Genomic DNA, 18971 nt, shown 5'->3' with positions numbered 1-18971 from the left:
CAGTTACCTGATTCAGCGTGGGTCACAGAGAAATTAGGTTGACCCAAACTAGTATCTTCCCGTTCCTGAGTTCGCTATCTGGAGCATGTTCGTGATTTTTTGTTTGGTGGAAGACAGGAGGGTATGAATTAATAGCCCTGGTGGTGCAGTGGTTAAGTGCTACGTAGTGAACTGAAAGGTCAGCAGTTCGAATCCACCCAGGTGCTCCACGGGAGACGCGTTTGGCGTCCGGTCTCTGTAAAGAGTACAGCCTGAAACCTTGGGAGCTGTTCTCCCTGCAATACAGGATTGCTTTGTGTAGGAATCTACTGCACCGTGGGTTTGCTTTTAGGTTACTTTTTAATGTGTTTGTAATGAGTATGTGATTTTATGTAATTAGTTGAATCTCCTCAGGAAGATTTTAAGGTACTTATATGTTTCTGAAGGAACCCTGGTGGCATAGTGGTTATGCATTATTGGACTGCTAACCTCAATCAAGGTCAGCAAGCAGTTCGAACCCACCAGTCCCTGTGGAAGTAGATGAGGCTTTTTACTCCTGTAAAGAGTTACAGCCTAGGATATCTACAGGGCAGTTCTACCCTGTCCTACCAGGGTCACTATAACCAGAATCAACTTCATGTCAGTGAGTTTAGTTTTTTGGTTTCTGTGTTTCCAAGTTTGAATTGACTTGAGAGCAGGAGTTTTGTTTTGGTGTCTCTAAGTCCAGGCTGGATTAGGCTGTTACATGAATGAATTAATGTTACATTAGTTTCAGTCTAAAATTCTGTTACTCTTACATTCTTTGCATATATTTAGCCTTAACATAAGATTAATTGTTGTTGTTGTTGGTCTACCGCCAGATGTTTCAGGTTGTTGCAAATGATTACTCAGTTAGTAGGAATTGAACCTCTCTTCCTTTAGAGTATCGATAATTGTCCTCAGGCGTAGAACTGGTGGCTGGCAGGAGTGCCATTTTCCTCCACCACCATGCAATGGTTGGGTTCTTTTCTTCCTTATTCTCCACCTTCTCATTTCACATGTGTCTGTGTTTAACTCTGCAGAGCTAGAGGAAAGCTGAGAGATCGTTCAGTTTGAACTAATATCAGAGAGAGGAAACAGACCAAAGTAATGCGTGGACTTGTCAAGTCACAGCTAATTAATACCAAGAACAAAAATTTAAAACAAAACAAAACATTTTTTTTCAATGAATCATCGACAAACTTTGCTCTGGAATCCTCATTCAGGCTTCATTTCCCACAGTGTTGCTTTCTCTTTTTGCTACTCATTTTTTCCATTCTTGCTTACCTTTTTCCTGTGCCTTGGCATTTGTGGGAGATTACTTAATAAGCAAGGTTAGCACGGCCTTACTTGTGCTTCCTTAACTAGTGTGTTATGAACAAGTTCGCAGGTTTTCACCACATCAAAGTTTGCTTCTAGGCATGGCTGGCCGCTTTCTCTTGTCCAACCCCCCCATGGCACCTTTCTGAGCATCGAAGCCTTTGTTCACATTTACAGTCTTTGGTGGAGTGCCCAGTCAGAAAGGTCAGCACAACTTGCTTGTTCTTACTTTACTAATCTGTTGCAAACTGTGGTGAAACCCTTGTAAGCCTGTAATTACCCTGCTTTGTGGGCAGTCCACCCTGGCTTCGCTTTGTAGTGGCAGTGAGAGACGTGGGTCATCAGGACTCTCTGACTAACCAACCCCCTTTTGTGAGAGGGAAATGGCAATGATGTATCGTAATTCTCCGGTGTTTTCTCGGGAGATTGCACAGGCCACATGCTCTTTAAAAAGGAATGGAGACAAACCCCGAATCCAGCCCTGTCTCCTAGAACTTTCATTCAAGCAAGTGTTCTCCCTCTGTTTACTATTGTAGCCAGTGTGGCTAACTAGGTTTGGTTTGCCTTTAATTTATAATGAAACGTCACCTGTGGCTTAATGGCCTACCACAGTGTATAGTAACCTCAGAGCACTGGGAGTTGGCCAGTAAGTTTAGAAGAAAGATAGGTTAAGATGAGACCATTTAAACGTTTCAGTTTTTGGCTGAGAAACTGCTAAGTGATGAAGACTTGTTTCGTGAGAGAAAGAGTTCTCTAGCCAAATGTGTTCAAAGAAAACGCAGAAGGGCCGTTCAAGATCTGAGACCCCCTACAAAAGGTAAACTTGTTCACCCTTGATAATTCAGACTTTTCCACCCAGTGACCAGATACTGCCCCTCTGTACTTGTTATTATGATATACAGAAAGCTTGTTTCTGGAATCAGTCTGTTTCAATCTTGGCTCTCTCTGTCCCTTACTATGTGACCGTGGACAAACAATCTCTCACTACCGTAGTTTTCTTCTCTGTAAGGTGAGGTTGTAGTATTTCTTTATAACATTATGTGAATTAGATGGAGCAATATGTGGAAAACACGTAAAATATGCCTAGCTGATAAGAAACACTCAATTACCGTATATACTCAAGTATAAGCAGACCTAAATGTCAGCCGAGGCACCCAATTTTACCACAAAATTGCATTAAAAATGTGCTGAAAAACTCAGCTTATACTCTAGTACATGTGGTAATAATAGTTTTTCTTATTTTGTCATGTTTGGCCATTAAAGCAATTTTAAGATTATTAAGGAGAATGAGTAGACCGTTGCCTATTTTCAGATTCCATTGTGTTTTATAATATTCTCCATAAAATATAGACAATAAAATTTTAAAAAATTAAGTGGCCCCATATAATCCTATCAAACTGTGGATATTGGACAGTCAGAAAAGTTCAGGGGTAGGCAAAATCTGTTTTTATTTGGAGATAACTAGAGATTCATAGGAAGTTGAAAAAATAGTACAAAGACATATGTACTCTTCACATTTTCTGCAATGGTTACATCTTGTTGACATTAATTTACAAAATCAACAACAGGAAGTTGATGGCCGTACAATGCATATGTGTATCATTGTGTGCTGTATTTTTATCACATACATGTAGATTAGTGTTACCACTACTGTAATCAAGACACAAAACTAGTCTAGTCCAGCACTGCAGTTATTTCCCCTGTGCTTATCCTTTTCTAGTCAAAAGGATTGACTTCCTCCCAATTTCCCCAGTCCCTAACTACTAGTCACCACCATCTGTTCTCCGTTTCTGTCATTTTGTCATACTGGACAATGTGTGATCTTTTTTTTTTTTTTGAGCTTGCCTTCATTCAGCATACTGTCCTTGAGATACATCCACGTTGTTGTGTGTCTGTTGCTGAGTAGTATTCCTCCCCCGCCCCCCCCCCAACTAAGGGAGTTTATTAGGGGAGCTAATAGGTTACCACAAGTCAGGATCTATAAATAGTAAGGATCAATGATCAATCAAAAACCGCTCCTCAGCCAGCAGCCAAGTTTCTTTGTGGTCCTCAGCCTCTCAGCCACGTGGTCCTTTGGCCTTGGCCACCGTGGTTCAGGAAGCCCACCTTTTGCGCCGTCCATAGTCTTGGGCCAGATGACAAGACACCCATAGTCTCAGAACTACGCCTTTGCCTCTGATCTCAGCCTTCCTTCACTTTTTTTTTTATTAAAAGATTGTTTTATTTTTTTACTTTTATTTTTAAAAATCATTTTATTGGGGCTGAGTAGTAGTCCATGGTATTGGATATACCACAATTTGCTAAACCATTCTTTTATTGAAGGGCATTTTGGTTATTTATAATTTTTAGGTAGTACAAATCAAGAATTTTTTTTACAAATGAAGATTTTTATGAACATTCACATTCAGATTTGTGTATGGATGTAAATTTTTATCATATGAGAATGTAATTACTGGGTCATATGATTAAGTGTATGTTTAGTTTTTAGAGACATTTACAAACTATTTCGCAGAGTTCTTGTAACTTCCTGCATTCTCTCCAGCAGTATGTGAGAGAGCCAGTTTCTCTGCAGCCTTGCCAGCAATCTGGTATTGTCACTATTTTTGGTTAACTCTTCTAATAACTGTATAGGTAGCTCATCGTGTCCAATTTGCATTTTCCTAATAGCTAACATTTCATCTGGTCATTTGCCGTTTATCAATTCATGTCAGTAAAATGCTTCTTTCATTTTCCCCTAATTTTCTACTGGGGGTGTGTGTGGTGTGGGGTGTTGGTGTGTGTGTGTGTGTGTGTGTGTGTGTGTATTTCAAGAGAAAGGCTTTCTGATCTTGTAAAGAGCTACAATCTCAACAATAAAAGAATTGATCAAGGATTTATGAGGATGGGAGGGAGGGGAAAATAGAGGAGCTGATACCAGGGGCTCAAGTAAAAAGAAAATGTTTTGCAAATGATTATGGCAACATATGTCGAAGTGTGCTTAATACAATTGAATGATGGATTTTTATAAGGTTTGTAAAATCCCTCCAAGAAAATGATTAATAAAAAAAGTTTTAAAAAAGTTACAATCTTGAATTAGCTCTGAGCAATTTCCAAAAAATACTCCCTTAAAAGTTCGACATTTGAATCAAGTGTTTCAGTGATTGTGCTGTGGAAATGTAGATGGTCGTGTCCTTGTAACACAGGAGTTTTAAAAGTTCATAGAAAAGTGCAATAGAAGATAAAAATTAAAAAACAAGCAATATTTCTCAACATAAGGTCCATAAAGATCTTGACACCTTTGTAAGCAATTACTAGCCATTTAGTTCAACTCTAAAGAACTTAGGGTTCTGAGAATTTGACTATGTCAGTGCAGTAATTGTTTACATTAATGATTGAAGAAAATGGATGCCTTGTAAAGATTTTTTTTTTTTTTAAGATTAAGAAACAAAAAGAAACCATGTTCCAGATCAGGACTGTGTGGATGAATACCTAATGATTCAAAATGCCCTAATAATAAGCAAATGCTATTCTTTGGGACTCAATGACAGTGAATTTGATTTTTTAGTTTGGTTAAGTTAGAGTTCCTGGGTATTTTAGATATACCATACACTCGTATGTAAGCCAAGTTTTTCAGCACATTTTTAATGCAGTTTTTGTGGTAAAATCATGTGCCTCGGCTGATATTCGGGTCGGCTTATACTCAAGTATGTGTGCTAAGTCTTTAGTCAGAAATGTCATTTGCAAAAATAATTTTTTAAACCAGTTTGTATCTTGTCTTTCCACTCTCTTAATAAGATTTTTCACAGAGCAAAGAAACATTTTTAATTTGGACGATAGCCAATTTTCTGATTTAAAAAAAATTAATCTTGCTTTTGATAATCCTTTCTGATGTTCCAAGCCCTAGGTCCCAAAGAGTGTCTATTTTTTTCTAAAAGTTTTCTAGTTCTGCCTTTTATATTTTGAATCTTTGATCTATTTTGAGTTAGTTTTGTATAAAGTATGAGGGTTAGGTTGTGATTCTTTTTTTAAAAATAATGTTGTTGCCAGTGAATATTCGTTTCCTCCAGTCCCATTTGTTGAAAAGACTACCCATCCTTTATGGAGTTACTTTTGCATCTGTATAAAAAATAGTTCTACCACTTGTTTTTATATGGCCGATGTGTTTGTGTGTCTATCACTCATCCCATCCCCCAAACCACTAAATGACTTTCACATTTTAAATTGTTGGGGGGAAAACCCAAAGAAACCCATGACGTGATGTTATTATAAACTTCAATTTTTGGTTTCTAGAAATACAGTTTTCATCGAACACAATTCACTTGTTTATTTTAGGTATTGTCGGTGGCAGTTTTCTTAATACAGTTACAGTGTGGGGTGGTTGAGACAGAGACCCTATGGCTTGCAAAGCCTACTGCCCTGGCCTTCATAGGAATAGTATGTCAGTTCCTGAGGTAGGTCATTTAGCTAAGAAACATGATCCTGTGCTCCAGCTTCTCATCACTCACTCCAAATTCGTGCATAAACTAATCACAAATTACTAGTCCCACATGGTTGGAATGGCTCATGAGTAGTTGAACAGAAACCTAATTTGTTACTGCTCAAAGTCAATTTCGTTCATCTGTGAGACAGGAAGTAAAATGATTTCAAAGAGGTTAAATGGTGGGTCGTAGAAGAGAATCCAGAACTCAGTTCTTTTGACGCGCTGTCCAGTTAGTTGGCTTTTCATTTTTCACTAAGCATATTTGGATTTCTATAAAACCCAAACCAAACCTACTGCCATGAAGTTGATGCCACTCATAGTGACCCTAAAGGACTGGGTAGAACTACCCCTGTGAGTTTCTGAGACGAACTATGACAGCAGTAGGCCCTGTTTTAATTCTTTGGGGCAGCCGGTGGTTTCGAACTGCTGACCTTGTGATTAGCAGCCCAATGCATAACCACTATGACACCAGGTCTCCTCTGTGTCTTCAGAAATCGTATATTTTTTCTTTCCCTCTTGTTACTTATGTAAGCATAGAACAAATATACCTTGTCAAAAAACCCACCAAAAATAATGCAATACATCTTTGTATTATTTTTCATTAGTAAATTTTAATAATGCTTCATTTTAGTTTATGAAGTAAAGGTGTGTGTGCGTGGGGGTGTCAATCCCCAGTAAATGACATGATGACTCATGTTCGTCCTTATCGAGCTAGACTTCCTTTCTCACTGTTTCCCCATCTCTACCAATTGCTTAACTGCTGTGACTGGCGAAGTATTTCTAAACCGGACAAATAGTGGAAGTTCTATGTAATATAAAAAACCTAGTGGCAGAAATTTTAAATCCAGAAATACGTGATTGTTTTGGACTGTAGGAGTCGGAAGTTATATTGGGGTGATTTTAACAGAAAATTAATATGAGGAGATAATTTCATCAGATAATAAAAAAGTCAGAACTTGAAAACATTTGCATTTTGTGTAACATAATTGTGAGCTCAATCTTTACAATCATCAGAGGAATTTTGAATGAAGTAATGCCCCCTTTATCAGTTTTCCCAAGCCTTTAAATGAGATTGCATAATCTTTGATGATCATCAAGGGGATAAATTTTGGAAACTGGTGAGAGTTTGTTTCTTGTCTGTCACTTGCTACTTTTGTGCCCTAATATAAGTGACACACCTTGTTTTAGGTGCTGTTTCCATCGCTAAAAAAGATGCATATGTTTTCCTCACTGGTTTGTTTGAGGACTTAAAATGGGATAACAAATGTCCCTAGCTGGACACTCGGTGAATAATAATTTTCTAATTTTTTTTCTTTTTCTCTCTTTTTAATGAGATTCTCTTTTGGCACACTACATTACATATTTAAGTTGGTAATTACCATCAAGTTTTTTTTAATAGTGTACTACTTTTAACAGTTTCATTGGCATACAAGTCACATGTCATAACATTTTTCCTTTACTACTTGTTAACTCTCTTAATCCGTTGTTGGTTTTTTTTTTAGGTTTGAATGTTAAGACAGACTTTGTTTACAAGTTTATTGGCATACAAAAAGGAAGCACGATACATTTAACAGTTTAACACAAGATAACCCAGCTGATCTTAACAGATCGAAGAAGGTCTATCTCTAATATCTAATTGCCCAACGATGAAACAACACTGACTCTATATTAACAATTCCTTTTATGAAGTCTCATGTTCATATTTTAGGCATTCTCTTTAATATATTAAAAACATGAAACCTCTCAATAATGACATTAAATGGAAGATACTTTGTATTTAGATTCATCTCATTCCTGACAATAACACATGCCCAATGAAAACCTAAAGTTGGAAAAGCAGTTACCCATCCTACTTGAGTGGACATTTACAACAATCAGTTATTTTCTGAAATGACCATTATATTTCAGTTTTTCAGGAACTACTCTGAAGTTACTATGAGATATAGTCAAAAGTCTGGAGAGAAGATGTAGGGAGAACATTTCTATTTTTGGAGAGGGTTAGCCCTCCACAATCAGCACTGTAAATAAACATTCTGTGCAAGAATTTTAGGTGGAAAAATTAATGTTGTCAATTTCAACTCATGCTGAGCTGACTTTGTTCATTACCTTCTTTGGTGTCAGGCTTCTAAATCAAGCACGTTTTATTCTTCTAGTTCATCCCAATCTTCCCAGTGAAAATATTTTCTTCAGCAGGAACAGCATGAATGGCGCCATTTTCCTGTGCCTCCCCTTCATTATCCTCTTCCAAACCGCTTCCTTTTCTGCCCCACCTCCGGAAGCTTCAGTTAATTTGTTTTCATCCCTTTCTGAAGGATGTATGCTGAATCTTTCAAGATGGGCCTTGATAATACTGTCTCATCCACATCTCTTGGGATGTATAGTCTTAAATCTATGAGATTTATGTTCACAGAATCATCAGGCTCATCACTGGCTGTTCCCTGGGTGTAACAAGTTATCATCGTTACCAACCAGTTCAGGACAAAATTCAAACACCTTATGACTGCTGATCATTAGTGCTTTCCTGCTTTGAAGCCTGCTTTTCTTCTTTCCAGATCTTGCCCAAGTTTGTCCATCTTTTCTTGTCTTTTCCTTTTTATCCATGCAAAAAAAGATTCTAGAGTGATTCTGGTAACATTTGAACCTAGGGTAGAACGCTATCTTTCAAGAAGATCTTGTAATGAAATTTCATTTTGTTTCCTCTTTCTTGTTTTCATTTTTCAACACAAATCCAGGGGAATTGCATGATGATGCATACACATTTCATCCCCTCCAGGGCATACCCCAAACCATCCAATACCTGTTGTTTTCAGTAGCTTCAAGGAAATGCTTGCACTGTTTGAGTTTTTGTTTTTTTCTTTTCTACCTCACCATGCTGCTTGTTCATTTCTTCCAGTTTTTCCTCATCCAAGTTATCCATGGTAGTGTTTCTAGTGTTTAATCTTGAATCAATCAGTGCAAACCCCTCAGTTTTCACATTTTCTCTCCAGAGTCCAGTCATGAGAGAACTTGGACTCATCTCCTTTAGTTCATTGTCTTTGCTTGAGGAATGCACATGCCACAGATTGGGGATCGGCGCCTTTACTTATTTTTTGAACAGCAACAACAGGTTTGAATTCATTTACTCCTGTGATTCTTTCTTGTCATTTTCAATTTCTTTTCAGCTTTACATTATTGCTACCTGACGTGAACTTTGTTGACCAAATTTAACTTGATGAATACCAGCTTTCATAGACTTATGTTAATTTGCTCCTTTCTTATTCTTTAGACCACAAGTTTTCATCTTTGGTGATCTTTCCTTTCTTCTTCTTGAGGGCGTGTGGACAACAGGCAGCATCAGCTGGGCACAGTTGGGCTGTCAGCGGCTCTGGCCCACAGCAGGAGTAGGAAGACCTCCCAGTTGTCTTTATTGGTTTACCTATCCTGGGTTTCATAAGTAAAAAACATATGAATCAAAGCAAAACACAAACAGCCCAACAACAAAGACAGAATCAAAGAGAAAAACTTCAATAGGGAAAGAGTAGAAAATATAAAAAATCTGGAACCTTAAATATTGGATCAAGAGGGAAATGAAGTCATAAGGTATCACATTTTGACCTAACCACAAAGGCATTAAGCCACCCTACAAAAGACTCTAATACCAAGGCATTCTCGTTCCATCGTCAAAGGTGATTCGCCTGAGCCTTAATCCAAGTGGAAGACCCTGTGAATGGGTTTTGGGCTTTCATGATCATCCATAGCCTTCTGCAAGCTCTAATACTGTTCCTCCATATTTTTAAATAGTATTTTAAAAATAGTTTTATTTGCATATAGTTTAATAGTTTAGTCATATTAAAAAGAATTGTGAAATCAGTTCTAGAACTATAATCAGTTCAAGAACATTTTCTTCCTCCTTGTACTCTTTGTTATTAGCCCCCACTTGCCCCAACCTCTCCTCCCATACCCCCAGATAACCAGCTACTTTCTCTATAGATTTACTTATCCCGGATTTCATAAATAGGAAAACATACAAAAAGCTAACAACAGAAACAAAATCAGAGAGAAACCTCAATTGAGATAAAATAGGAAATCTTAAAAATTAGATTCCAGTTCTAGTTTTGCTATTCCAGAGCCTTTGGCAGTTATTTTTAGGAATGCTATCAAATACTGTTGTTATTATGACACTCATGATGATTACTCTTATCAAGTGCTTTGTATACCGTATATTCATGATCTCATTTAGTCCTTAAAATTAACCCTCCACATGGAGAGGGGGGGAAGGGAAGGAGGCCAAGGGGAAAGGGAACAGGGGAGTGAGGATGGGACAGGAGTGGGGGAACCCAGGAGAGGCCAAGGGAGGAGCTGAGAGAGAGAGAGATCTTTATTGCTAACCCAGGCCTATGTACCTTTGGGGAGAGTGCAAGCCCACTAATTACAGGTAAAGACGTACATCACAGGAAGGGGTTGCACTAAAGGTTATATTCAGCAATGAGAAGGGGACAATCTAGGGATATACACGCAATAGGAAGAGGAGGGATTGGGGATATACATGTGACAAGATGGGCGGATCCTAGATTCAAGATGGCAGTCTCAACTTTGGATGTCACTGAGCTGGTTTGATCTATTAGCTGGATCTCCATAGAAACCATTATCAGTAGGGTGTAAACCCTACCTACAGGGACCAAATTAATGGTCAAAAGCCATTAGGGAGAAGTAGCCCATTGTCTTTAACAACCCTACCTGTCTGACAACTGACTGCCTTCAGGGAGGATGTCTCTAAGCTTCTGACCTCCCACCATGTGCTGGCAAAAAGCCCCTAATGTTTGCCATGTCTTTGGGGGAGACAAAGCTGGGGAAAAGTCTCTTTATAATCCCACACATAAGAAAGTTGAGATTTAAAGAAATTTAAGATCTTTCCCAAAGACTTTAGAAAGTCTTTGGAGCTAGTACTATATGTCCTATAAAATTCAACTATTTGGGGGTAATAATAATGAGCATATTGATTGAGTACTAGTAATAGCCTAAGTACTTTGCATCTGTTTCATTTAATCTGCACAGTAATTTTATGAGAAGATTCAGAATCCCTCCCTTTGCCAATGAAAAAGTACAGAGAACTGTACAAGGTTATATTGCTAGGAAGGGATAGAACAGGGTTTCAAATCCAACCAGTAGCTCTTAAATACACTTTACTGTAGATGGGCAAGGGGGTAAAGTGAGACAATGTGATAAACATTTGATGGTACACTAAATTTCCCTTTAAAAAGAGCAGTTTATAAATTTTTTATTAGGTTCTTATGTAGAATGGAAATAACTTATTTTTTAAATCATTGTATTTTGGGGGCTCTTACAGCTCTTATAGCAGTCCATACTTCAATTGTATCTAGCACATTTCTACATATGTTGCCATCATCCTTTCCAAAACATTTTCTTTCTACTTGAGCCCTTGGTAGCACCTCCTCCTTTTTTCCCTCCCTCCCCCAGAACGGCAATAATTCTCAATAAGACCCAAAAGAATTTTTCATAAAACAACTTTAGCCTTTATCTTTAGTGTTATAAATAAGATATTTAAAAGTATAATTATTGTGCCTTTTCTTATTCACCATGAGTTGTAGAAACGAGGATATAAATTACTCTTTTTTCAGTTCTGAGCTATAATATAAGATAGAGTTATGCATTGTAGGTTTTACTGTAGGAAGCTATTTTATCTCAGTTTGATATGTGAAAGCTGTAGATACTGTAGGTCCTCAGTCATAGAAAATAGTATATTTTGGCTCTTTCCTATAAAGAATTGATTATCAATAAATTTTAACTTTTGCACTATAGGGAAATGTTCAAAATGTGATTGCCTGGATATGTTGTTTAAAAACAAGAATACTTATACCAGAAATGGAAAGGTAGTGAAGACGTCCGACATTGTCTTATTAAATAATATTTTTTGTTCAAAGCAAAGCAGCTTTAGTGTCTTTCTCATAAAGCACTTATGACTGACCTGTTACAACAAGCTTTAGAAAAGTATAAAGGTATGACATTCTCAGTTAACTGCCACCAAAATAATTTAAGGAGCCTTGATGGTACTGTGGGTTTTGTATTGGGCTGCTAACTGGAAGATTGGCAGTTCAAACTCACCAGCTGCTCCTTGGGAAAAAGAGGCTATCTGCTCCTGTAAGGATGTATAGCCTATGATATTTATCTATAGTTGCTGTAAGTCAAAAGCAACTTGATGGCAGTGAGTCTTTGTTTTATAATAACTTAGGAACACGTATAGGGTTTAAGAACATGCATGGGGTTAGACTCCTAAAAGTCTTTATAGGGGCAGGTAGTCTCAATTTTCTTCCTTGGAGTAGCTGATGAGTTCGAACTGCCAACCTTGTGGTTAGCAGCGACATTTAACCCACAGCACCACTAGGGCTCCTATTATGACACAGATAGTTGCAAATTTTATAAAGGTTGAATTTTCTAAATCTGTTAGCAAGGAGATAGTTTATACTTTTTATATGAAATCATAGCCAATTTAAAGTCCTTTTTATTTCCTTATGTAGTGCTTTTTTGTTATTTTTGAGATGAGACATGTTGAACTAACTGAAAGGTCTCATAAAAATGAATTTGTAATAAAACCTATAGAGACATGACTACCTTAGAAATAAAGTGAAAATCTAATAGTAATACAGAAAATGTGTTAAAATCATGGCAGCTCACTCTTGGTGTTAATTTTGGTGGCAGATCTAGGGCATACCAAATACTGAAAATTTAAAATCACAGGATCTAGTCAGATTTTTTTCTTTTTCTATGAAATTGTTCAGACATTTAGCTGAGTATAATTAGGTAACTATTTTAAAATTAGTTTAACCTTTACATTTAATGGCATTAACATTTAGTTGCTTGGGAGAATTGCCTCCATTACTGATCTGAGATATGGGAAAATGGATTTAGGTTATTTATTATTATTTATTTTTAAATATAAATGACTAAGATTAATTCTCAAAGATGTATCTATAGAATAATGAATGAATGCTTTTCCTCTTAATAACAGAAGCAAACTGATCGCACATATATTTTAATATATAATCTTAATTTAATTACATGTAATGTTTGCAAATGCAAGGTTTTTTTTAAACAAATACTAGAATTAAAATCATTCTGTGTCTGATACGCTTTCAAATCTTTGACTTGCGCTTTTAAGTATTTTCTTTAGAAGGTTTCATAAAGTGTTGCTTTAGAATGACTAACTAGAGTACTGTAGCTATCATATATTTCCATTTACCAAGTAAAATTTTTAAAACATTTTATTGAGGGCTCTTTTTTTAAAATATATCATTTTATTGGGGACTCGTACAACTCTTATCACAATCCGTACATACATCAATTGAGTAAAGCACCCTTATTATTGAGGACTCTTAACAGCCCTTGTACCAATCCAAACATCAATTATATCAAGCATATTTGTACATATGTTGCCATCATTTTCTATTGTGCCCTTGGTGTCAGCTCCTTCCCCCTCTCCCAAGTAAATTCTTTACTGTATTATTTATTTAACTTGATTCTTCCTAGATGTAATAGTAAGATTAGTTGGAGTATGTAAACACTGAATTGCTTGAATTTTGTTAGAAATACTGCTGTTGGCTACATAAATTTTGTACAGTAAATATCACATCAAGTGTAAAGGTTGTTCAAAACCCTATTTGATATTTAGTCCTAAAGATACTTTTGCAAGGTATTTTTCCCAACCAGTAAATTAAAAATGTGATTTAATAATTGAGTCTGCTAATCCATGGTAATGCTTTAAAACCTAAAAGTAATTTTTAAAATTGTAGAATATATACATGTTTGTTATAGAAAATTAGAAAATACAAATAAGCAAAATGAGAAAAGCTAGTTAAGTATAATTCTACTGTCTAACCATCACTATTACTTTGGTAAAACTTTTTCTTTTAAAACAATTTTATTGACACTTCTTGCACATGTCATACAATTCAATAGTTTATTTGTGTCAAGGGTTGTACAGTCATTACTACAATCAATTTTAGAACATTAAAAAATCATTTTATTGGGGGCTCATCCAACTGTTATCACAATCCATACACACATCCATTGTGTCAAGCACATTTGTACATTTGTTGCCCTCATTGTTCTCAAAACATTTGCTTTTTACTTGAGCCCTTGGTATCAGCTCCTCATTTTTTTCTCCTCCATGAACCCTTGATAATTCATAAATTATTATTTTGTCATGTCTTACACTGTCCGATGTCTTTGTTCACCCTCTTTTCTATTGCCCAATTTTAGAACATTTTATCCTTCCTGTACTCATTGTTATTAGTGTAATTATTTCTTTTTACTTGTTGCAAAAATATACACGACGACTCATTCTCCCAATTTAACAACTTCTACATGTATAATTCAGTGCAATTGATTATATTCTGTCTTGTGCAACCTGGTATATACTTATCTAGAAAATTTTCTTTCTTGTATACATACAAAAGGTAGGTAACCTCAGCTAGAATTTTACCTCTCTTTAGGTCTTTTGTTAGTTGTTTCTTCTCTGTGGAGTATTTTTTCCTCGACCTTCACCTGCTTCACCGTCTTATTTAAGACCATTGACAGTACTTTCTTTTTCTTGTCCAATTAGACCATAAGCTCCAAGAGAATAGGGATAATGCTTCCTTTTTTTAATACCATATTTTCACTGCCCAGAAGACTATAATTATCACATAGTAGGTGCTCACTAAATGCTTTAATGAATACATATTTAGTATTATAAAAATGAGACCAGATTGTACATGTGTTTGGTACTCTGTAAAGAAAGGTGAGTAAAATATATTACCTCGGACCTTAGATTGCTTAAAGGTTAGCAGAAAGATGAGAAATTAAATATGTCATAACAGAATGTGATAAGTACTCTGGGAGGTGGACTACAGCAGGGATGTGTAGCACTGGAGCAGCTGTCTAATTTGGGTGGGGGAGAGAGTGCTTTCTGGAGTGGTGACAATGTAAATAATCTTACACCTTCTAATTTGTATGTCATTTCTTTTAATCAGTGTAATTTATAATTACTGGGTTATTTTATAGTATGTAAATACCAGAGTTTAATCAATCAGATTTTTTGACTATTTTACAGATTCCATGTTTTTGTTGTTTAACTTAATTCTATTACGGACATTTTTGTCTTATCTTCAATTATTTTGAAAGCAGTTTTTACTTGGAAGTAGGATTTCTGAATCTGAGGGTTATAAATATTTTCAAAGCTATTGATACGTAAAACCACATTACTGCCCATGGAAGTTATACCAGTATATATTTCCAGCATCAGTATATTAAAATGACACCCCACCCCAATCTTGCTAATTTGATGGATAAAAACTGATGGTGGCAAAGGGTATAGCTTGCGTCATCTCTGCTTGATTCACCTATGTGTATCATTGTTTGTAGACTAACAGCAAAATGAGTTTCAATTTAGATTTGAGAAGAATGGTATCTAGACAAATAATCCATAGAATCAGCACATAAGAATTGCTTGACTATTTCCTTTAGTTTTAATTGCCAACCATACTAAATTGTACACTTTGCCCTTGTGTGTCAACTACTTTCGAGCACTAGTATTAACTAGAACTGTTCTAGTGTTGTATGATTTTTTAATCTCTTTCATTTTCTAAGTATGGCAAATTTAGAGAAACCAAGAATAGGCTATTTATTTTGAGATCAGATACTTTTAAGAAGATTGTATCTTGACACTGGGCCTAGCAACTAACTTCTTTTTAATTATTGTGGCCAGAAACACCAGATGAAAATGGTAAAACCCAGAGAGCTGATGATTTTGTCTTGAAGAAAATAAAGAAGAAAAAGAAGAAGAAACACCGAGAAGATATGCGAGGAAGACGCCTTAAAATGTATAATAAGGAAGTACAAACCGTCTGTGCTGGCCTGACCCGCATCAGTAAGGAAATCCTCACCCAAGGACAAATAAATAGCACTTCAGGAGTTAATAAAGAGTCCTTCAGGTATCTGAAAGATGAGCAGCTGTGCCGGTTAAATTTGGGCATGCAAGAATATCGGGTACCCCAGGGAGTACAAACACCTTTTATGACTCACCAGGAGCATTCTATTCGTAGAAATTTCTTAAAAACAGGTACTAAATTTAGCAACTTTATTCATGAGGAACGCCAGTCCAATGGTGGTGCTCTTGTCCTTCATGCTTACATGGATGAACTCTCATTTTTGTCTCCAATGGAGATGGAGAGATTTTCTGAAGAGTTTCTTGCTTTGACATTCAGCGAAAATGAGAAAAATGCTGCTTATTATGCTTTAGCAATAGTGCATGGAGCGGCTGCTTATCTCCCAGACTTCTTGGACTACTTCGCTTTTAATTTCCCCAACACTCCAGTGAAAATGGAAATTCTGGGCAAGAAAGATATAGAAACAACAACCATTTCAAACTTTCATACTCAGGTAAGATAAAAGCATTGTTAAATTATTTCATTAAGCAGTTGCATTTTCTCAACAGTATTAGCCTTTATGTTTCATAGCTCAAGTTTCTGATGCAAATTCTTGGTGGAAAAGCTATTTCAAACTGAACTCCTTTCAATGAAGAATCTTAATTGCTGGAGTTCTTTCTGGGGAGGGAGGATTTGTTATTTGCTTGGTTTAAGCAATGTGTGTTACCCATTATTAGAAGTCTTTCTGGGGAGTCAGTTTGAAGAAAACACTTGTTTCTTCGCCCATCAGGTCTTGCCTGTGTTTATATTTAGTAGTCTCAACTGCCTTTCAGACTCTCTTAGGTCACAAGGAAGCACCCGAGGGCATTGGCCAGGTATTTGCTTCTTTTTTGTTTCTCTCCTTTCAGTAACTTGTTGGCAGTCTATCCCAGAAACACCCCCTATATGTGACTTGGAAGGGTCACCAGGAAGACCGCCACAGCCTCTGCTCCTCCTGCCTGCACACTTGTGGGTGAAGGCACTTTCGGAAGCCGTGCTTGGGCAGCTAGGCTTAAGTCAGCAGGGAAACCCCTCCTTCCTAACCAGTGGAATTTAACCGACCTTTTTTTCAAATGAAGTTTTTTATTTTAGGGAATAAAATGAAATTAATATGTGTTCTAGGTTTTTTCTTGCTTCCTCATAATAGGATTATGAGTGGTCAGCTACCAGCTTTTGTACTTTATGTATTATAAGTTCTAACAAGTTCATTGGAGACTTTCACGTTTTAGGGATTTATGATTATATAGCCTGTTTTTTTCCAGGTTATCTAATAAGTTGCCAGTCTTCCCTTAAGAATTTTTTTCCAAGTAAAGTAGATTGTTGCATAGTAAGACTCTCAGCTGCCTGCATCACAGTGGTTTCAAGCCATTTCAATTTATTGGAAAACCTCTCTAATGTGAATCTTTTTTAGTGATTCTTACCATCCATGCCTCTTGTGAGGGGAGTGTCCAGTTTAGATTTATGAGCGTCAGAATTTCTCTAATTGAAGTTCTCTCTGCAGTAGAGAGAGCAGGAGCAGTCAATCTGGAGAGGTCGCAAGATGGGGCTGCCCAAGACGTTGGAACACGATGTGCAATAAAGGGCTTCGTCTTGGATTTTGGCCTTGTTACCACAATCAGGTACTGAAGTACTGACATTTTTAGTAGATTTTGTTTTTTCTTTTTCTTACTTTTTTAAAAAGGAGTTTGGCCCATTGAAACGTAAGGAATCCTATTTTTATAAATATTGCAAAGAAGCAGAGGTCTCCTCATGTAGCCCCATCATCTCATAAGTCCCTGTCTATTATAAAGAAAGGCTGCTGAGAGCACAGACAACCATCCTTTGTCACTTTTTAGTTTAGAAAAATGCAGCAAATTTTCTCTTGTTTCATACACGGATAAGCATATCTGAGAAATAAAAGCAGAAATATGTGTGGGGAAACGTCCTGGCTTTATAAGAGCGACTTTTTTTAGCTTTCATGTTGGTTATTCTGTAGTAGATCAAATTTGTATATCAACAGACAATGCCCAGTCTAAGTAGTTAATAGAAGAAAATACCCCTGAATATTCCCTGCTGATTTTTGTCCTCCAATTCTTTTTTTTTTAAAACGGAGCTGAAATTTCAATGACTGTACCAACAACTTACCTTAAGATATATAAAATAACGTGTTAAGAACATGTTAAATTGTTATTTAATTAGTTGTATTTCTCATTAAACATTTTAATCACATAAGAATGTTGAGGACTGTTGAATGAATCTTGTGTTCTGATGGCCTTCGAACTTAATTTTGCTTATGAATCTTCATTCATTGGGAAGAGGTGTGGGATGGGAATGGGAGGTTTAATTAGTCCATTCGTTAAGTACGTGCCTGTAAAATATTTGGCTGTTGTCGGCATAGAAGCTCACATGGTGGCTCAAGTTTATTTAAGCACTTCATGGCCTACAAAAATACTTTCACACTCATACCTGAAAACAACCTATGGGATAGATGAATACTTTTATCTTCATTTACAATGAAGAAATTTTGAGAGGCTTTGAAACGTTCTTTGTTATTCAACATCATATAGTTAGAAGAGCCAGGGATGCAAACCTGAACAATACTTCAAACATAAAAAGAGATTAGTACTGTCTCTTAGAACAACTAGTAACAGGTCTTATCTCTAATATACCTTTAGATTGCTAGGAATTAGGTGAGTATTTTGGATGTTTTGAGAACTCTTAGGAAGTTCTTTTAAGCCCATAAAGAATAAGTTTTCTATTACCATAGAAATCCTGTTATTGAAAGTTATTGGCAGTTGAAATATTGAGTCATAGTTGTTCATGACTATATTTCAAAATACTTTTTCTACAAGCATTGATTGGGAACCTGCCATGTACTGATAACTCTTCATTAAAGGATTAATTAATAAGCTCATTTAGCTCACAGACTTGTGGGGGGTGGGAGTGTAGTAAACCAGCAATTGTTATACAGTTTGGTAAATACTTGAGAAATACATAGAGATAGCTCTATAATAAAGGGGGTACAGTTTGTCGGTATATTTAACATAGACATGAAGTAATTAGAAAAGACATTCAAATCCTTAAGTAGCATATTGAAAGAAGATGAATGTGTAGATAAGAAAGCAGCGAAAGGACAATTTTAAGCAAAAGAAGTAGTCTGCATATGCAGGCATTAGAGATAGCGCTTCAGGAAGCTACAGATGTGAACAGAATGCATGCTGTTTAGGATGTTGAGACTGGAGAGAGAAAATTACGATTGTGAAGCGCTTTATATG

General features: G+C 36.4%; 1 protein-coding gene and 1 pseudogene across 1 annotated transcript in view; one reads left to right on the top strand and one right to left on the bottom strand.

The window, feature by feature from the left end:
- The window catches only part of RSBN1 (round spermatid basic protein 1), a 55035-nt gene that overhangs the window by 1351 nt on the left and 34713 nt on the right, over positions 1-18971 (top strand). Inside the window, exon 2 of the mRNA XM_075559577.1 lies at positions 15519-16192. Coding sequence (XP_075415692.1) covers positions 15519-16192 — 674 coding nt within the window. The remainder of the gene's footprint in view (positions 1-15518; positions 16193-18971) is intronic.
- LOC142429206 (zinc finger CCCH domain-containing protein 15 pseudogene) lies at positions 7894-9110 on the bottom strand (annotated as a pseudogene).

This window comes from Tenrec ecaudatus, chromosome 1 (assembly GCF_050624435.1).
Source record: "Tenrec ecaudatus isolate mTenEca1 chromosome 1, mTenEca1.hap1, whole genome shotgun sequence".
In the NCBI taxonomy this organism is placed as follows: domain Eukaryota; kingdom Metazoa; phylum Chordata; class Mammalia; order Afrosoricida; family Tenrecidae; genus Tenrec; species Tenrec ecaudatus.
This window is presented reverse-complemented; position numbering and strand designations above follow the sequence as displayed.